Here is a 21199-nt window from a genome sequence, read left to right as displayed (position 1 = left end):
GGGTGCATAGCTATCGGCTATCAATCACGGGCGACTGAGTAGCCAATCAAATAATCTTTAAAAGTTGGTTTGAAAGTTTTGAAATCAGCAAATTAATAAAAGAAGTCAACAACAATGAAAATTAGCTTGGTTCATAAGGATATACAAACACACATTGTATATTAATTCCTTGATGTTAATATTATATTTACCATTTAACACGCTTTTTTGTTACTGCTCTTAACTAGTTATTTGTAATAGTTAGTGTATTTTTGTAATTTTTTTACATTGTGGTTAAAGCAGACCTTGCTATCACACGACAGATGTCTCTATTTAAGAAAATTAGCATTGTGCTGCCAGAACCTACATAAATAAAAAAAATCATTAATTACGCGCACCTAATGGTTTAAATTGTAAAAAAAAAATAACAAGACTTTTTTATCAACTTATGTTGTATTTGTATATTGCGACAATTAATAGTTTTCAATTAAAGAATTGCTATAATTGACTATAAATTGAGTTTCCGAGCATATCTCTTTTGCTAGTTATTGGCATCTTTATATGCAACACTGCTGATTATTTAGTGTTTTTGTATTCGTAGAATTGGAAAGTTTGTGGGATCAAAATCTGCTCCTGTTTTTTGTTATATATTTTTATTAGAAATTTGTAAAAATTCTTTGGTTGAAAAATATTAAGCTATTCACAAAGATAAAATATTTTAAATTAGCTTGAACGTACACATATATAGATAAAAGTTTGGTTTCGGAGCTGAAAAAGTAAGCACAAGAAAAACAATAACCTTTGCAACATACGAATCATCAGCAAAGGTGAATGACAAAATAGTTAGTTCTCTGAATTTTTCTCTTAGTTTTGTTTTATACATATTTTGAGTGATGAAAATTGTGGGAATCTATTATTATTAGAAATTATTAACGACTTAACTATAGTTTATACTGTTTTTAGGAAGTGAAATTAAAAAAATATAGCTATTTTCGAAAGCGAAATAGCGCAATAAGAAACAGGAGCAATCGCTTCAAATCAGTACCAAATGATCAGAGAAGCAGCGAAGTATCGTAAATAGAAGAAACCAAAAAACGTCATAAGTTGTCATCGCTCTACGTTTTGCGTTATTCTTCCACTCCCATTCTTAAATTCCTACTGGTCATAGAAGGCAGACGACCTAATCATTCATCCAGTATTCGTTCGACAGAAATTTTGGACGGTAATACTAGTAATATTTCGTGAAAAGCTAACATAGCTTAAATAAAATCTAAATTTCATTGTAAATGTAAAAAATCGAATAGTGCAAATAATACTGAAACGTTAATGCAAGGAAAACTAAAATTGTGTAAAGGTGAACATATTACGAGTGGAAAAGAAAGAAAGTAGTAAAGAGCAGCTATAGAAGAAGGGGCAAACCCAAAAGTGCAACCGAACACATATGCAGATTGGTCGCTATTGACAGCAATAGTTACAATAGCAAATTAAACACAAATTGTACAGAAATTCATCGTCGTGGTATTTCCTATCCTACTTGTACTCCAACACACAAAAGCTCCTGCTGTGTTCGCTATACTCCTCCTTATGTGGTTTTACGTGTCATCGCCAATATAGGCCTAGTAAGAAAAAAATAAAAATATAATTAAGCGCAGTACCAAAGTTATCATTCGAGCAAGTAGCACACCAAACAGACGGTGTCTCGTGACATTGTTCAGCTGAGACTTAGCGCGACTGGGCCAAACGGAGAAACTTCTACATTAACCGCAACAACAATTTAGTGTTCGCAAAAAGGAAAACAGCAGTCAGACTGCAAGCAATCAAATACTTAACTACGTATTCTACCTATAAGGCTCAGGTGAGCCAAATAATTCTTTTTATTATTTTTACTTTTTTGTTTTAAACTTATCAACACACTTACGAGCAAGATTTGATTGCATATTTCAAATAAAAATATCGGCAATTGTATTTGCTTCTATATGCGCACCTCGATATGCAATCAATTGCTATGTGAGATGTGCACATTAATTTCGGACTTCAGCCAGTTTCACTTTATGAATTGTTTGTTTAGTTTTGTATCGTAATTTATTGTTTCAATTTTTGTTTGCATTGTTTATCTCCTGCTAACTCATTTAGCAGAATTCAATTTAATTTTCTTTGTTCTTCGACGAATAGTTTTTTTCATTACAATTTTTTTTTCATCGTAATCGAGTTAATTAACAATATATGATGCAATTTTTAATAAAGTTCGGCTTTACGAAATAAAAAGAAAAATATAATAATCAATTGATGCCGTCGCCAGCTACTAACTTGAACGCAGAATTCCCTATCACGAAGTTGTTTAACCTTACCTGAGTGGCTATGCTACTGCTTCAACAACTGTAAATGTAATATAAAACGCTTTGGACACTCAGCTATGCCGTAAGCTTGGCGCACTACCTTTTCCGTGCACTACATTTACGCTCATATTGCCGTCAGCCGGAAGCGGTTACTTATCTGCTTTGCCGCTTTGATTTTGCTCTTCGCTTTCATACATTTTCTGCAATACAACATATTTAAATATTTTGCTTTTGTGAAGAGTACATAAGAGTATGTTTTACGTTGTCAGAAAATAGTTCTGAAGTGTTCTTAATTGTTTAAATATTTGTGTGATGCAAATATGTTTATTTTGTGATAAAGAGCGATTTTGTAGTAAATGAGAATTGAATTGTAATTGATTTGTAACGTGTAAATGAGCTCAAATTTTGTTTTATCTGTCAATCCATTAATTTATATTGCCTCGCAATTATTTATTTTGAAGAAGCCAAAATAACAATATATCAAAATTTTAAGAATTTATGCATATATACATTTTCTAGTTTTGTGTACTTTTATTTGTAACGAAGACATTGTGCACGTAACTATACGCTTAGCTGAAAGTAATACATTGTGCTTTATAATCAACAGTGAGTTTTCTTACAGCCTACAACTGTAGTTCCATTTGTTATGTTGATTACACCATCAGTTGCTGTTATGTTGCACTGGTACAAAACGTAACACAAAAGTGAATTAACAATAAGCCGGAATGTGTAATAAAATTTCGTTGCGCATTCAATTTGTAGTAGCAATTTTCATTGTTGTTTACTTTTGAGAAGATTTAGTTCAATACGACTTTGCCTATTAATTGGAGCACCTCAAATATGGAGTACGGTGCTTATATATTTTGCTACAGCAAAACCATTTCGCAATCTAAAATAATTTAATTTTCTCTTTTTATTATTTATTAAATTAGAAATAGTGAATGGCTAGTTTGTTTCAATGGCAAACATGTCTTATTTAGGCATATGCACATGTGGATATAGTATATGTAGGTATGTACATATGTGCAAACCTACATGTATAGATTAATACTGGATCTAAGTCATTTGTTTGCTATCAAGCATTAATTTCGTATTTGCACTTACTCACCTTAAAGTATGTGTCGTGAAAAAAATATTGTTATACCCTGAATAGTACCCTGTTATTAAGTTTGTGACACCTGACCCGACACAGTCGATTAAGCCTTATCAGTGTGTACGTTCATCCCATTGACTTTCTGTATACATATATGCGAACTTGTCGATCTAAACTTTTTTGGAAGCTGTTCATTGTCGGAACCGCCGATATCTGAGATTATATCATATAGTTGCCATACAAACTCAACGATGAAATTAAGTCTTTGTAGGCAAAACTGTTTTATTTGATGAGTTAGCTTCACTTCGCATGCCAAAGCAAAGGTATAATCTCCAAAAAAATTCTTCAGTTCGGACCACTTTAGCATATACATAGCTGCAACAAAAATTTACCGACCAAAGTCATGATTTAGTGTGGAAACTTTTGTACTTGTGAAGGGTATTATAGCTTCGGTGCAACCATAGTAAACGTTTCTTCTTGTTTTAAATTACAAGCCTTGTACTTTTCTTGTATTTTTTTGCTTATCAGTTTGTGTGGTATTTAACAAGTCATTTCGAAATTGCCGACATATGGAAACGTGTGATATTTGTGGTTAAATTTTTTAAATGGCACACTCGCAACCAAGTTTTTTATAATGTTGCAATTGAAAGAACTTATAATTTTTTGCCATTGATGTGGCTTTGGAGAATTCTGCTGAATCATCGTCAAATAAATTCATATTAAATTTAAATTTCATTCTAATCCCTTTCATAATCTATTTTCAGACTGTTCAGGCAAATCTTTTCTCTAGCCAAGGCCAATTGCATTTTAAATAACAACGTTTCTAATTTTGCGCCGAACAGTTTAGAATATTTGATTTTTATCACTGAAATGCCCGATAACAAGCACTTCATTGAGACAAAGAACTTATTTTGAGAAGTGCAATCACCACAACGAAAACATACTTCAAATATATATTTATATATGTATTTTTATGACTTTGTTTAGTTATGCTTCTCTCTGTCGCGTAACTGCGTCAGCATCAGCAAAACTCCAGACACTTGACGCCCATTGTACTAACACGCAGTTGAGAGAAAGCAAGTGCAAGCTTTCGAGATCAATGTACATTGAATAGAGTTCTTTGTGGATTTCTTTGCATTTAATTGCTACTGTGTGTGTTAAGCAGATACCCGATTTTATTTAGTTCGCATTTGTTTTTGTGCTTGCGTGTAATTTATATGTATGTATGTACACTGATTTAATTTGGCAAAAAATGCATTGAACTTATCGTATTGAAGCTTTTAGCGCTCAAAGCCATTTACATAAATAAAATGTGTGCGCTGTGTTCTCACAGCCTCGAGGGTGGTGGCGGAGAGCTAAGTGAAATTGTCTGAAAGTCAAGTTCATGCACCCGTTAAATATTTACTACTTTCATAATGGCCGTTGCTTTCGCGCTACCACTACCAATTAAGAGCAGTTAAACACATAAAAACACTTTCAAAACACTCAAATTCATACATATGTATGTATATGTATGTATAAATACAAATATACACATACATACGTATGAAAGTTTGCATTTTATTCTGCGTCATCTCTTGATATCACATTTTAAAATTTCTGTCTGTGTTTTTATAAAACTTTTTTCAGAGCAGTACCCGTTAACCTCTTTTAACCGCCAATATATATTATGAATATCTACATGTACATATGTATGTTATTTTTGAAGTTTATATTCATGCCGAAGCAACTGTCAGTGTTCATGCTTTCCGTTATATTTGCCAATTTATGCAAATGAAGCGATGCTAACGATTTTTAATTAGTACAAAGCAAGAGTCGGTCAGTTTGCCGCATTCGCTCATACAATATACATAAGTTCATTCATAAGTCTTAGCGCTTTGAATCAGCGGTGAAATATGCATATGTAAACTATGTGCATATGTATGTATGCGGGCCATATCTGTGATAACGTTTGTCAAAATCATGAATATTTTATTTATTTTAATATGCGTTCGGGGTTTGTTATGCTTTGTATACTCGTATATATATTTATTTATTGCTTTATTTTTTATGAATTTTATTTATCGTTGTTATTTATATTTTTTGTATTCCTCCAACCACATTTTGCGGCTGCAATTTTTTTTTCAGCTTAACTGTAACCAAAATTAAATTTGTCGTCGCAACGTCCAGTCGACAGTTTTAAGAAAAATTTTCGCATTCCAATAATATGCTCTCAGTCGCAATGCTTTCAATTATTCATGGTATTTCACCGACTTTATTTATGCCACCATTTCAATCTGATTTGTACTTTTTCCGACTTTATTCAGGGCGAAATGCGCTATCACAAAAATTACGGTAATTTACACCTTTGTGTGATAAAGAACATTTTTGACAACTCGCCATTTCATATGAAAATTGCTTTTTATGTGTATACATACATATGCGCAATATATTAGCACGAAAGTGTTTTCGTCTATAATCAGCACAGTTTGAACATACATACGCACATATATAAAATATGTAAGTATATATATGTAGGTGTGTACTATATAAACATATACATAGCATGTTAAACAAACAAAAATCAGACGTTAAGGTAAAAAATCACACACACATATACTCAAACAAAAAAAAACTGGCAAATACTTGACAGCCTTCGTTGCAGTTGATAAGATTACGTTAAAAATATTTATAAAACCGAAAATGCCATTAAAGCAGAAATGGCTCGAAGGAAATAGTGGATAGTGCTCCGTTGTAAATATGTCAGTATATAGTCACAAGTCATTGATGATTTCAATAGTTGTAGCGGGTAAACATAGATGAATGACGAATAAATATTGGCAATAAAACGCAGTATTCAATAAAACATAGTGATTATTCAAAAATCATTGGGCAGCGGGAGCAATTAGTCAATTATCAGTACTTAAATCAGCCAGCAGTCAGTCAGTCAATTTAAACTGAATATTCACTACAATCGAACATAGCCAAAAGCAACGTTTGATAGTGTATACTCACTGCCACAAAGTCTACAATGAAGTCAACGGCATGCTAATTATTTGTCTTTAACAGCTACTATTTAAAGTCAAGGGTCATTTTTAGAAATTGTGTACAAAATCAAAGAGAAATTTATTTCTTAAAAATACAACTTTTATGCCCGCCCATCTGCTCATACAAACACTTTTAATTAATATACCCTTTCCATGAACTTACTTCCGCTACACAGCTGCATTGTATTTCGTGTGAATAGTTGGATACTCGTTTTGAAATGAATATATTACAATTTTCTGCATTTCATCGATTTAGCATAACTCTAAAAATCAGTCGCTGTAGAGAAGTTGCATGGCGCTTCGTGTGCTCATTGTAGCCGAGGCCTCGTCTTTTGCTCGCTTGCCACCAAAGTAAATATCAACACCACGTGTTTGCTGTTGTTTACATGCCAATTAATTTATTTTTAGTTTCAGTTGAAATGAGCAACAGAAGGAATAAAAATAAAAGGGGGAAAAGACTCGGGCGAACTTGAAGAAATCAAAAAGTATATACCATGTAGTAAAATTAATTGCTCGTACTAATATTAAAACTTGTCAGATCCAACAGTTAGCCGAATATCATCGCTCTAAACAAGCAATTGGTATTTTTTACATGGCGGTATCCCTTGATGTGTCGGTGGTCAGAATTACATCAATTTTATACTAGGTCAATATAGACAAAAAAGTTTATTTCGATTATAGACCAAAACAAACTACAAACATTTGAATTCGAAAACGTTAGAAATACAAACTGGAAATAAAGTCAAAGCAAGAAATCATAAATCAGTTGATAATCGATTACTTCCTTTTCAATATCGAATTTAACATTGTGAACAATTATTTTCCTCGAAGAAACTCGACGAATCAGTCAGGAATTTTTCTTACTAGTTCTATTTGACACCGCAAGGTAGTTACAGTTGTAGGTATACATTTTTGCATATATGATTCATAGTTGCGGCCACACATGGTCGTACATTATATTGTAAATAAATCGATAAATAGCTTACCATGGCCACAGGTCTAACATAAACGTAACTGATTAAATTGAATAATTAACGTAGTACTTTGTTTGCCTTTGGCAAAGGGAATCAGACATTAGTTAGCTGGATTTAAAGTTTCTCTTTTTCTCTATTCTTTTTTAAGGATCACTGTTATATTCCACCTTACTTTCTTTATATCTTCCAATCATATGGCATGTAGTTGAATTCTGTGTTTCTGCTAGTTTATTTTTATTTTGTTATTTTTATATTATTTCCATTCAGTTTTATCCCAAATGCGATAGTTACCCGACAGGGCGTATGAGCAACTAATTTGGTTTGAAAAATTTCGAGGCGTTCAATCTGCCAAGCTTTCAAGTAATATTTTACATCAGTTTTAATGATTGTAAGGTAACGAATTTAATCATTAGTATTTTTATATTGTTTGTTTTTGTGGTTTAGTAATCACTAGATAATTCCCCTCTCAAACCACTCAGTAGTGATTAAAGTGTGTTATAATGGGAATAACTGAGAAAAAAACCGATTTTAGTATATATGTAAAAGAGATATCAGAAAAATATATATTAGCTAGCACTTATTAGCTAATTCTCCTATATTAATTACAGCAAACCTTTTCTGATACGTATAAGTAGGCATATAGCGCTTGCAAACCTACAAAATCGCAAAATATATGCCCATTAAAGTATTGTTAAATCTACTGCCAGCTTCGCGGTCAGCTGTAGCGATTTCCCCTATTTATTTTAGTTCTTTCGCATTGCTAGGGTTTCACCTAAACACTTTTGCCTCAACGTAGTGCTTTTTTCGCAATTTGCAAATTGAATTATTCACTTTTTCGCTTTGTTTTTGGTTTGTTTGCCAATATATTAACGGACATTTATATATACATACATGTACACATATGTATGTATGTATGTTAGGTATGATTCGCATTTGGTGTGGTTATTTTGGCTTGGCAAATCCTTTGGCTATGTGTGTGTGTTGTGTTTGGACTCTGGAGAATGGTCAGTGTGCGCTGACGTATGTTCGTATGTATTTTTGTTGAAAGTCGTTTTGTTGTCTGCGGCGTTTTCCATTATATTATTGTACCTTAGTTTAGTGGTTTGTATGTCTTTTGTGGTGGTGATTATGGAAATTCATAAAAGTGTGCGTATGCATATGTGTATGTATGTATGTGTTCGCCCGCTTATTTTCATACTTTGCATATGCAGATAATTGTATTTAGAACTCAGACCGCAGCTATGCGCTCTACTCAATACAGCTCTTCTTTGTTGTTGCTATTTCTTATAATAATCGCCGTTAGCTTTGGCTGGGTGTATATGTATTTTGCTATTTTTTACTCTCATAGGCATAATTTTTCATACTCTTTCGCACGTCGGTAGGGCCAATGTTGTTTGCAAAGGTGTTGCGTGACCTCAGTTTTCGCGTGAACTTGACGAGAAGGTATTGTACAATTTTTTGTGCGTTCTCCTTACTCCGTGCTTATAGTTTGTTGAATTTTTTCGGCAGCTTTTTGTTAAAGTTTGAAGTGTTATAGTACAGGAAAATATAAAAGTTTTGCTTTTGGTTCTGCAACACAAAGGTACTTAACTAAAACATGTGTTTATTTGTTTTTTAGTGTAGTTGGAGCTGTTTTAAAAGTGTTTTTTTTATTTGTTCATAGTGACCATTTCATATATTTTTGCTGTAAATAGAAACAGCTGTGTGTTGTTTGAATGATCACTAATATTCAAGTTGTAAAACAAAGTTCGACATTTTGTTGAATGGATTAAAAATGTGGTCTGCAAATGTTTCTTAATCGTCAACGGATTTTTAGAAAACTGTAAAAACCAAAACAATAAGCATGACAAATGTTTGCATAGTAGAAAGAAAATAAAATAATATGTAATAATATTGATAATTTAATGTATGTATGTATGTCAAAGTTAATAACAACAAAGTTAAAACTTTTCAATCTGAACTAAAAACAAGAAACAACGTTAACATCGACTGCATAGCAGCATAAAATCGTATAAAAAAGGTCTTTATCTTGATTTTGATCGGTCAGTTTGTAGGGTAGCTATATGCTTTGGTGGTCCGATCTGAATAATTTGTATAGTTGCAGTATTGCCTTGGACAATTGTCTGTACCAAATTTCATGAAGATATTTGATTAAATAAAAAGTTTTCCATGTATGGATTTGATTATGATCGATCGGTTTATATGGCAGCTGTATGCTATAGTGATCCGGTACCGGCGGAACCGATAAATGAGTAGCTTATGAGGAAAAAGAGGTCACGTACAAAATTCCAGAACGATATCACAAAAGCTGCGATACTAGGCGTATATACAGACAGACGGACATGGCTATAATTACTCGGTTAGTCACATAATTTATATGTATAGTAAAGGCAAAAGTAGTTAATGATAAAAATCTGTAAATTTCTTTTCACTCTGTGAGGTGTATGACTTGGTAGAACGATGAGTTGGGTATTAAGATTGAATGCCTGAATGTAGGCAATAATTTTGTAAATTTATAAAATATTACATTATGTAATAAATTGAATAAAATAAGTAAAAGTGATCAATAAGTTAGAGTAACCAATGTTAGAATTTGTATAATTGACTGCGCTGACTAAAATATCCATGATATTAAGTGTTTTGGTGGCAATAATTGCACTGTAATCATCAGTAGACTTATTATCCAGAATATATACAGTATCCAGTACGGCTTTTCCAGTATACTATACGTATTAAAAAAATCAAATTTTTAAATATTTTAAACTGGTTTTTATAGTAGATCATAATTCAACACAAAAAAATATTTTTTTATATCCAAAGATAAACTTTTATTAAAACTGCAACTTTCACGCTGAGTATTATTTTTAATTTAAAATTAAAAAAAAAATATGCTCGACGCTCTTTTTTTAGCGCTCTGTAATTTTGCTTTCAATATCTGCGTGTTTTTATGTGTTCGCTTTGTACGTTCGTCCTAGTGTAATGTCCTTTAATTTCTTATATAATAATTACACAGAAAAATGTTCATTATTTTTATTTGATTGTGTTATTATCTTGTATCTTGTATCTCATAGCTTGCTTTGGAGCACTATCTAAAAACAAAATCTACAACTCGACAAAAGCAAAAAAGTAAAACTAAAAAAATAATAATAAAAACTAGCATTTTACGCAAAAACGCAAAGCCATAAAAGTTTAAGAAAAAGTACATAAAGAAAGCAAAAAAACTAAGCGTAGCGAAAACAATCAAAAGTAAGTCCTACAACAACTACTACCTACTACATACAATACAATTTTACAATTATTAGCAAATATTCGAATTGCATATCTACATATACATATATATATGTTTGCTTGTTTGTTTGTATCATTAGCAATTATGAAATATTCTTCTACTTTTATTAAATAAACGCATCAATGCAATGAAAAAGCAATTTACTAAATATCTACCTATTCTTTTTACATACATACATACTTTTCTTGTGCATCAATTCACTTCACACATATTATATGTATTTGCATATGTATTTGAATTGTGCGTACATACATAGTGTTACATAAGCATTACCACTCTCATAAATATCCACAGCTTAGCCGAAATTCAAATATTTCTGCACTCCATCCCCGTTTTTTGTTGTGTGTTCATTGAAATTTCATTTTGTGCATATTTATGAAATTTCGAAAACAAATATCGATCATCGAATAAAATGAGGAGAGATCATAGATTGGATTTTAGTCTTTGACCCCTCAAATCGTTTAAAAACCCAATTTTTGTTCAATTTGATTAAGTTATGCATTTCCTATTGTTCTCCATTATCTACAGCAGTTTATATGACTTTTTAACCTGGAGTTCTCTTCACAATGGCACTTTTAAAGACTTTTGCGATACGTGTTCAAAATAAAGTGATGTCTTTCGTTTCTCTCTCATGCTCCAAAAAAATTCTAAGACTTTGATATACATACATATGTATGTATGTAGTTAATCACGAAATCATGACTGGTTCGTTTAAAATTCTTTATTCGACCTTTCAAAATTACCCTAGAACTCCTTTGATAATTTTAGATAGTATAGACAATAGGGTAATACGTAGTACATACTCCACCAATTGAATAAAAGAGTTAATAAAATGCCATAGAGAAATTAATAAATAAGTATACTAAAAATGTATGTGTCACTCCTTATGTAAACTACTCCGAACTCATTCCGAAACTACTCCGAAAGTATTTCGAAATTATAAATTCCGATTCCTCACTCCTAATTTACTCCGAATTTTCCCCGAAACCACTCCGAATGTTTTCCGAAACTACAATAATTATACTCTATCCTTAAGTACTTTTGCATTTATATTACATATTGTTTATTCCACTTGTATTTTAAATGAACATTCTGATGCATAAACAAGCTTATTTCAAATAAAATATGTTTGCAGTTTTTCACTCAAGTGTGTCTATGTCCTGGTGCATTTCTATATTAAAAACAACTATTCATATATACATATACATATGTCCATATATAGCCACCTTAATAACACCAAAAACAAGTAATTGTCCAGCCAACTTTCATAATCGCCTTTATCGCCTTGTCCATTATTTTCAATAATTCGGTGCACTCGCATAAAAAAAATTCCGCATTCTTATTTAAATTGCTGTCACCACAAAAAGCGTGCCTTTGGCACTTTAAATTTTGTGGTTTTCTTTTAATTGTTTTCGTTATCGTTTCAGTTTTTGGTTATACTAATTTATTTGGGATCAATTAAGTGTGTGGCACGTGTGAGACAGTTCTGTTTTGGTTTTTGAATTTTGCACAAAAAATAATTAATAATAATAATAATTTTATAAAAAATATGATTTTTGCTACTAAAATTTATTGTTCTCCACACACAACTGCGGCCATATACATACATACTTTTAACCTAAAATGCAAGCATTAGTTTTCAATAATTTTTATTTTCATTTCATCCTCTAACCACAAAGTGCTCTTCTGTTCAAACTCGATAACCCTGGTTGACAAATCAAATCGCCAATGCAACGCCTGCCATCCAATTTTCAAGTGTTTATTAACAAATGCATACCATAATAATACACATAACAACAAGAACAGCATGGATGCAATGTTTAGCCAAAAATTTGCCGTCAATAAAATTTTGGCGCAAAATTATGCGTAATTGCATACATTTAGGCTCTTATGCATTGTTTTTTACCATAAGCGCTTATTAGCATGTTGCATAGATATAGGCGCATACTATTTTTTTTCTATTTTAACTTTCACTGTGAACTTAAAGTTAGTTACCAGCAACTTTGCATCCCTGCTTGTTCTTGATAACCGTTATGAATCTAAAAAAAGTTATATTCTTCGTAGAGGAAACCCTATCCATTTGCATGTTCTACAAGCTAAGAGTTCAAAGGAATTTGTTTAATTCATGTCTAATAATATCAGAAAATAATTTTCTGTTTTGTTGACACAAAATAATCGATTATTTATCTCATCCAAAGTGCGAAAACAAAAGGAAGACATGCAAGTGAATGTCGCTGGTCTACGTCGGAACATCAAAAATCTTGCGCACAACTACTCAGATGCGCAGGTAAGTTGGCTCCAAACCCCAGTCTCTTCCACATAATCATAAATCTCTTCTAATGTATATTTTCTTGTGCGCTCTTTCACTCTTTTTCACAGGTGAAAGTACGTGAGGCCACCTCCAACGATCCGTGGGGGCCATCGGCCACGATAATGGCCGAAATCGCCGATCTCACCTACAATGTGGTTGCCTTCTCGGAGATAATGCAAATGATTTGGAAGCGTCTGAATGATCATGGCAAGAACTGGCGTCATGTCTACAAAGCGCTCATACTGTTGGAGTATTTAATCAAAACCGGCACAGAGAAGGTGGCGCAACAGTGCAAAGAGAATATTTTCGCCATACAAACACTGCGTGAGTTCGTGTATTTTGAAGAGGGTAAAGATCAGGGCACGCATGTGCGCGAAAAGGCTAAGCAGCTGGTGAATTTATTGAAAGACGATGAGCGTTTGAAGAATGAGCGCGTGAAAGCTTTGAAGGCGAAAGAACGTTTCGCTCAACATCCCAGTGGTTTTGGTAGTGATGGTTACATTGATGGACCGACACATCGTGATATGCCGCCCGGCTGGCAGGAGGAACCGAAGCCGGTGTCCGAACTTGAGCTGGTGCGTCCACAAACAGCGGGCGAAGAGGAGCTTCAATTGCAGTTGGCCATGGCGATGTCGCGCGAAGAAGCCGAACAGGAAGAGGCTAAGCGACGCAGCGATGATGTGCGACTACAGCTTGCGCTGAGCCAGAGCGAACAAGATTTCAAGTGTGTACAATATTTAACTACTCTGGTTCCAAAATATTTACATCTATCTACTATTTCAGAGATCAAACGGTTCCAGCTGCGGCGCCTAAAAAGGAAGAACCACAATCACATCTGTTAGATTTGCTGGACATTTCTTTGGGTGCGACGAGTATTTCGAGTCCACCATTGGGCGCCACAGGCGGCAGTGGCGATCCATGGGCCACACCGGCACGAGCTGCCAGTCAGGTATGTATATCCAACAACAATTTAGATTAGTTTACATATCTTATTGTTGTTCTTATATAAATTCTTCCAGCTATCTGATCCTTGGTCGGGCACATCATCGCCACAAATCGATCCTTGGCAACCGGCCGCAGCTATGCGTACCGCCATCGCTCCAGCGCCGTTGGGCGCCGTCGGCGGTATAGGCAGTAATGGTGATGATGCCTGGGGTCTAACACGCACACAATCGCCGTCCGTCGCTTCTGGCTCGTCGACTGAGGGTTGGCTGCACAGCAATGGCGCTGGAATTGCTGGTGCGGCTGGTGGCGCAGCGATTTTGAATGGCAACTCCATTGGTGGCGGTGCTATTGGTGGCCTAGACCCTTGGCTTTCGAAAACGGGCGCTATTGGTGGTGCAGCTGCAGCGGAGAGGGTGGAACCAACAGATCCTTGGCTGACGGAAAGTGTGAAACCAGTTACTATGGCACCACTAGGGGCTGCGCCTAATGTCGACCCGTGGGCGCCCAAAGCCGGCGCGACCAGTGATGACCCTTGGAAGAGTAATCAAACGAATGCGGTTAAGGTATGGCGCCATAAAATCGTGCTTCACATTTAATGATATATGTATGTACAATAATGACAATATTTTCCAGAAGCCTTCGCCCGATTTGGATGAGTTCGATATAATAACCAATCGTAATAAGGCTGGCGATTTACTAACTAACAACTTGATAAGTGCTTCGAACAACAATAACGGTAATTTTGTTTAGAATTTTCATGTTAATTTACTAAAACTGATTTGTATCTTCAATACAGCATCACTACTCGATGAAATGGATCCTCTGTCTGCAACGAATTCATCGCTCAATGCATCATCAACGAATACGAACAAACAACTGAAAACACCGCAATCGTTCTTAGGTGAAAACTCGTCATTAGTTAACTTGGATAATCTAATAAAGCCCGTGCAAACACAGTCACAAGCTGGCAATGCTGCCTACAATCCATTTAGCGATACTGTTATACCACCAAAAACAAATCTATTCCAACAACAACAGCCTGCGGTGAGTCGTTTGTGTAATATTTGCTTATATTATATTTGCTTGGTTTGGAAAAGTTAGGTTTTGAACACTCAGCAGCTACTGAAAGTTATAACAAAAATAACCTATAAATTTATTACTGTATTTACAGGTACCGTCCATTAACCAGCTAAAACAGCAACAGCCTTTTGCTATGACTATGAATCAGGATCCTTGGGCGCCGGTAGCTAACTCCACTAATGCGTCTCAGGTACGTTCAGCCATACAGTCATTGGCCAATGCCATAATTGCATAAAAAATGCGAAAATTAATTTGAAATTTCTAGCAAAAGATCCTTTCAAGTAAAGAATAAAACTTTGAAATTATTATTATGAGTAATTTAAGCCAATATCTTTGGTGCATGGTCTGCTAGGGTCTGAAATGCATTATGCGGTGCCATTAAAGGATTGCGAAATGTATAGGGGAATCGTCTAAGATTTCAAAATTCCTACCTAAATACTATCCCCCATCAAAATCTATTGCTTATTGTGATTATTTCGCTTAATTACGTTTTATAGTGAATGTGCTCTAAATACTTAATTTTTTTTACTTACTATAATCTGCTATAATTTAACGTGTACTTTTATTTGACTTTATTAATTCAATTCAATTCTACAATTATCAATTCTTTTTCTTCTTAAACATTTAATTTCTCTTCTCAATTCAACAAAAAAAAATGTTTGCTTACGCATGAAAAAAAAACAACCAAAACAACAACGCAATATTATTCTTCACTTCCTTTGACAACTAAGTCCTCCAGAAACTTCTTTACTGATTACGATAGCGACGACTTTACAAGTTTTAATAGCAGCAATGAGCATAATCACAATGACATACTGAACAACAGTAATAATAGTAATAACAAACAAACCAACAACAACTATAACAATAACAATAAACAAGCTATGCAATACTCCAAAAGTGATTATGATGTCTTCAACTCTTCGTTTGCCAGCTCAAGCGACTTTTTTATTTATCCCAATAACAACAACAATAATTGCAATACTAAAAGTCAACATGATGGACCACACCAATTCCAAACACAAGTACAAATTCATAGTCAAAGTGTAGATAATATACGTAATATGCAAATTGCCAGCGACAGCGACACCGAACTGCATGAGAAAGCCTCAACCACTACGCTACGCAGCTTCCAAGGCAACGTCAACAACAATACGCTGCGCTTTCAGTCGACACTCGCACCCACCACCACTCAATTTCAGCCTTTTGCTGACTTCACCAACGCAATTAAGCCCGATTTTCCGAGTGCCAATACTAATTTTAATACTAATAACATCAACAACAACAATAATCCTTTATCGAATTACGCATTTGGCCAGCCACCGGCCGACAGTGCAAATGACAAATATCCAGCAGCGTCGTTGACGTCAAGCTACAGCAATGCCTTGACAGCTGCTCTGGCCGACACGCCGGGCATTAAAATAGCGCCGGTATCGATGCTGCCCACGTCAGCTACAACAATGCAAACAACATTTGGTTATGCCGCCGGTTTTGGCAACAGCTTTGATAACAATGGCGGCGCCGGCGGTGCTGGCGGTGGCTCGCTGTTCAATTATGGCTTCTTCGATGCGAATTCTTCAATGAACCACAACCACAACAACAACAACTTTGGAAATAATATCGATAACAATAATGCAATATTTTCGACGTCAACCTTATCATCGTTGAGCAACTGTAAGCTGGAAGTGAGTGTCCATTAAACACGCTCTGATTGCTCTGAAAAAGTTGAAAATAGTACTGTATTAATGCAAAGTTGCTGTACTTGTTAACGTTGGCTATAAAGCGTACAATAGTACATATTTGTTGAGTTCATTGCTACATTCTGCCGTTGCTATGCTATTGCGTTGAATTTGTTGCTGTGACGAGCGTTTATTTTTACATTTGAAATTTGAGTTTGTTAATTTGACATTAGTTGCGTACATTTATTTGTTGTATTGCTCCGATTTTATTCGATGCTCGTTACTTGTTTTGTTAGTTTGGCTAGTTTTCTTCTTGTTTGTTGTATTGTTTTTAAATGGCGAACTTCCAAAAAATGATGAAAAAACCGATTATTTTATATAATTGATCGTGTTAAATTTTTTTTGTGTATTTTTACCAAAAATTCATTCAAAAACAAAAATTTAAAAAAAAAATGGTCCCCAAAAGTCAATTTCTACAAAAGTTATGGCTATTTGAAAATAAAAAAGCCATTTTTTGAAAAATTCATAACTTTCTTGAAGTTGGATAAAAAATTTTGAAAAATTTCTCAAAAATGTTTTTCAAAGGGTAGAAAAGGATGTATAAGTTTCAGCAAAATCTAAAGGGGTCGGGTTCGAAAGTGGTCGATTTGGTATGGAATACCCTCTACATATATGTATATATTTATTTTTTTTTTCAATTAATGCATTTTTTAACTTTTTTTTTCAATTAATGCATTTTTTATATAGTTTTGTTTTATTAATTTATTTTTTTTTTATGTAAACACACTTCAAAATATTAAATATTTAGTATTTCAATATTTTTCAATCCAAACAAGTTTCAAATAATTAAATTTTCAGAGGTACTTTAAAAATTATGAATTTTTTGCAATTTTTAGGTACAAAATCTTGCTGATTAAAATAAATTGAGTAACTTTTCCTATTTTTTGTTTTTATTTTACAAACTCCTTGATAACTAAATTTTACAAAATAGCTACTGTCTTTCTTGCTACCCCTTCTTACTCCCACCTTCTGCGCTCCTTTAACCAACGTTTGTCTCTTTGAAACATTTTTGCTCCACATACATACATAGTATATATGTACTCACAAGTATTACTTCCACATAATCTCTCAAAATTTTGTATCTTATAGCCAACAATGGAGGCTTGGACGCTTAAATAAAAACAATGGGTAAACTTAATAAACGCTTTAAACAAACCTTAATCGCATGCCATACGCACGCGCAAATTCATAAAAAAAAAAAATAACTCGAAATGTTTTATAACTGTTTATTATTGTATGTTTATGAAATATTTCGAAGTTTTTTATGAGTTGCTGCGTTATTTTATTGTCTAACCAGTAGAAAGTTGTCGTAGCTGCATAGAATCACTTGTAAATAACTTAAATAATTGTAGCGGGCAAACTAACATTCGACAAAATTTGAGCTAAGAAGTAATATGCATGACAATTGCGGCGCCCTACTAACCCAAAAACTTACTTACTGTGTATATTATATACTGTTAGCCTTATTATATACAAAAAAAAAAAAAACATTTACAACACTTAAATGTAAAATTTAGAAAAAATTACACTTTTTATAATTTTTTCTGTTTCTTATATTCACACATATGCATTAACATTTCATGGTTTTCGAAAATTAAATGATTTCCCATCTCCATTCCAGAACAACAATAATATGCCTTGGATGAACCCGGAAGCAGCATCGTCGTCGAATCCATTCTTATCGTAAAGTAGTTTTTTAAATGCGGAAATTTATATAGGGCGGGTTATAAAACAGCGTGTGCGAGTTAGAGGAATAAAGAGTTCTTTTTTTTATATAGACATATTTACGCATAAAAGAGAGAAAAACTAAAACAAACAAAAAAAAAAAAACAATAATGATAGTAAGAAGTATAAATTTAATATAAGTATTATAATTGTAATAAATGTTTGAAAAGCGGACAGGACAGTTGTAATTGAGCGTGTTAACAAAGTGAGAGAGAAAGTCAAACGAGCAGAGAGCGCGCAACAAACTGTTGTGTGCGCATGCGCGCGTGTGTGCGTATGGTTGTAGCGCCCAAAAATTAAAATTTCCAAGCACTTCAAAGGCAATGCATGTTAAATGTAAAAAAGATATGCGCATTTGCAACCACATACACATGGGCGCATTGCGCTCTTCAATACGTTGCATAAGCAGCAGATCAATTAAAAACAAAGAAATTAACTAAAACCACACACACTCACACACAGACACCTAGAATTATATAAACGTAAGAAATTAAGCTGTTACGGTATGCGAAACGATTGTGTAAACACAGATTCTACAATATTTTATTTCAAATCCAATAGAAATTTTAATTGTTTTGTTTAAATATTTTATTCGTTGTAAATTTTCGACAATTTTCTCCTGCAATTTTTAACAAAAGCGTTATGTATACAAAAATATTTTTATATAAACACAACACAAACACATGTATGAAAAGGAACACTATGAACAATGCTATGTTGCAATTTGCTAAGCGCCAGAGAAATTATGTTTGTTGTAATACTGTTGTATGCGTTCAATCAATAATGACAGCTAACGATGTGTACCACTTACATACATATATACCTATATATTATATTTACAAAATACTAAACCAAAAGAATGCGTTAGCAGCCAGGCTAAATTAAGAAAGCGAATCAAAATTATTAAAATGTGCAAGAAATAGCCTACAAAATGTTTATTACTTACTTACAAGCTTATTATTACTATTTAGTGACTTTTATTTAGCTGGTAGCAGGTATCAACGATTATGTGACATAATACCATTTGCGCTACTAACTGTTTTATTTCATGTTTAACTACATCTCATACAAGCGCTATGATTTTGTTTCATTTCATAAAATTTACAAAAACAAATATGCGTGTTGTGTAAAATTTGTTTAAAAAAACAACAATATTTGAGCAAATTTATTGGGTTTTACAATTATTTTTACTGCTCTTGCATATTGATTTTTAGAATTGTAAATATTTACACTTGCAAATATTTTTTATTTATTGGCTGAGCATTGTAGTGTTGTTGTTGTAGCGGAGCGTACTATTTTTGGTTAAAGTTTGTTGTAATATACATATGATTTCCATGGCGCTATTATGCAACCGAAGTCGAAGTATTCAAGCGAATATCACAAAGGATTTTGTTGTTTTAGTAACAAAAATTAGTTTTCCAACAAATTTTGCACATATTGTTAGCGTCTATATGACCGACACGGACCAGTTAGCAATATACACCTAACTACAACGATTTAGTTGTTGTAGCGACAAAAAATACTCTCCAAATAACCATGAGGTTATTCGAGATGCTATCGAACAGACAAGCTTTGGCCTGATAAAAATCAGAGTCCATTCCGGTTGCAAACGATTATCGTTGGAACGTGCCTTAGTTTTTCAATTAACTTCTGCTATAACTATTTGCCAAAGTTTGAAAATCGCAAATCGAAAAAACAACTGGTATAAATCAATAGAGTGTATAATCAACTGAAAATGGCACATTTAGTACGTGGTAATACCCCCTTAAATATGCTACGAGTATACATGAGCTAATAATGGCTCATGCAAGTTTATGGCGCTCTTATCTAAAGAAGCTTCCACACATTGCGGAACATTTTGAAAAGTGTTCAATCATTAGTAGTAGTGCAAGCTTCTTCTGCTTTTTTCTGGATGTTTTTGGTCTTCTTCCTCGGTATCATACGTACTGGATTATATTTGTTGTTTTTGTCTAAAGTCTCATTGAATGCTCCTAACAATTTCCAAAGAAGGTTTTCAATTTCTCGACTTCAAGTAACTAATAGTTTCAGGTCTGCTATTGGAATTTAACTGATCCAAACAAAGAGTGATAAAAATTTCGAAGAAATTTCAGCTCCAACAGACAATAACGTATAAGTAAGCGCTTTACTGTACAGAAAACAAGTTTTTTTTATTTGAAATATACATTCCGGGGTTACCATATGTTTCGTTTATTTAATAATTAATTCCACAAATTCAACTGTAATTCTAAAGGCAAATGTTGATCAAAGTATTGGTCAGAATAAAAAATAGAAACAGCGTGGAAGCAGTGCAGTTATATAGAATATATTGAGTTGCTCAACCATACCGATTTCGCTTACTTCCACTATAATGCTCACCTTTATTAAAGCATAAAAATAACACTGCTGTCGCAAGAATATTTGCTCCAAACACACGACATTAAATTGACATTTGAAATAGGCCGGCGGAAATGGTAAACTATACAACACTCAAGCTTAGCAGCAATATAAAACAACAAAAACGATAAGAAAATCAACTAAACTAATATAATTTCTTATTTATTTAGAACTTACAAATATATACAAAACCAAAAAAATTTTATAAAAACCTAATTCATGCATTTTTATTGACAAATTAACATAAAAACAACAACAAATGTGCGATATGAAAGGATAAAAAGCAAATTTTCCATTGAAAGCTTGGC

At 33.4% G+C, this 21199-nt stretch overlaps 1 protein-coding gene across 20 annotated transcripts; it reads left to right on the top strand.

Moving 5' to 3' along the window:
• Window positions 1-565: 565 nt before the first annotated feature.
• LOC105232675 (epsin-1) lies at window positions 566-21107 on the top strand. Of its 20 annotated transcripts, XM_049457638.1 has the most exons (13): window positions 566-806; window positions 943-1201; window positions 1284-1834; window positions 10480-10654; window positions 12896-12984; window positions 13077-13732; window positions 13792-13957; window positions 14028-14516; window positions 14587-14689; window positions 14750-14997; window positions 15125-15223; window positions 15765-16718; window positions 18394-21107. In XM_049457638.1, coding segments are annotated over exons 4-13 (2871 nt in total). In that variant the 5' UTR covers window positions 566-806; window positions 943-1201; window positions 1284-1834; window positions 10480-10653; the 3' UTR covers window positions 18460-21107. The 20 variants fall into 20 exon arrangements, with proteins under 20 accessions (XP_049313595.1, XP_049313597.1, XP_049313604.1 ...); XM_049457640.1 differs by lacking the exon at window positions 1284-1834; XM_049457647.1 differs by lacking the exon at window positions 10480-10654 and adding an exon at window positions 17862-17900 and having other exon boundaries at window positions 943-1333.
• The last annotated feature ends 92 nt before the right edge of the window (window positions 21108-21199 follow it).

Source organism: Bactrocera dorsalis, chromosome 5 (genome assembly GCF_023373825.1).
Source record: "Bactrocera dorsalis isolate Fly_Bdor chromosome 5, ASM2337382v1, whole genome shotgun sequence".
In the NCBI taxonomy this organism is placed as follows: Eukaryota; Metazoa; Arthropoda; class Insecta; order Diptera; family Tephritidae; genus Bactrocera; species Bactrocera dorsalis.
Note: the sequence above shows the minus strand (reverse complement) of the source record. Positions and strands in the feature narration are given on the sequence as shown.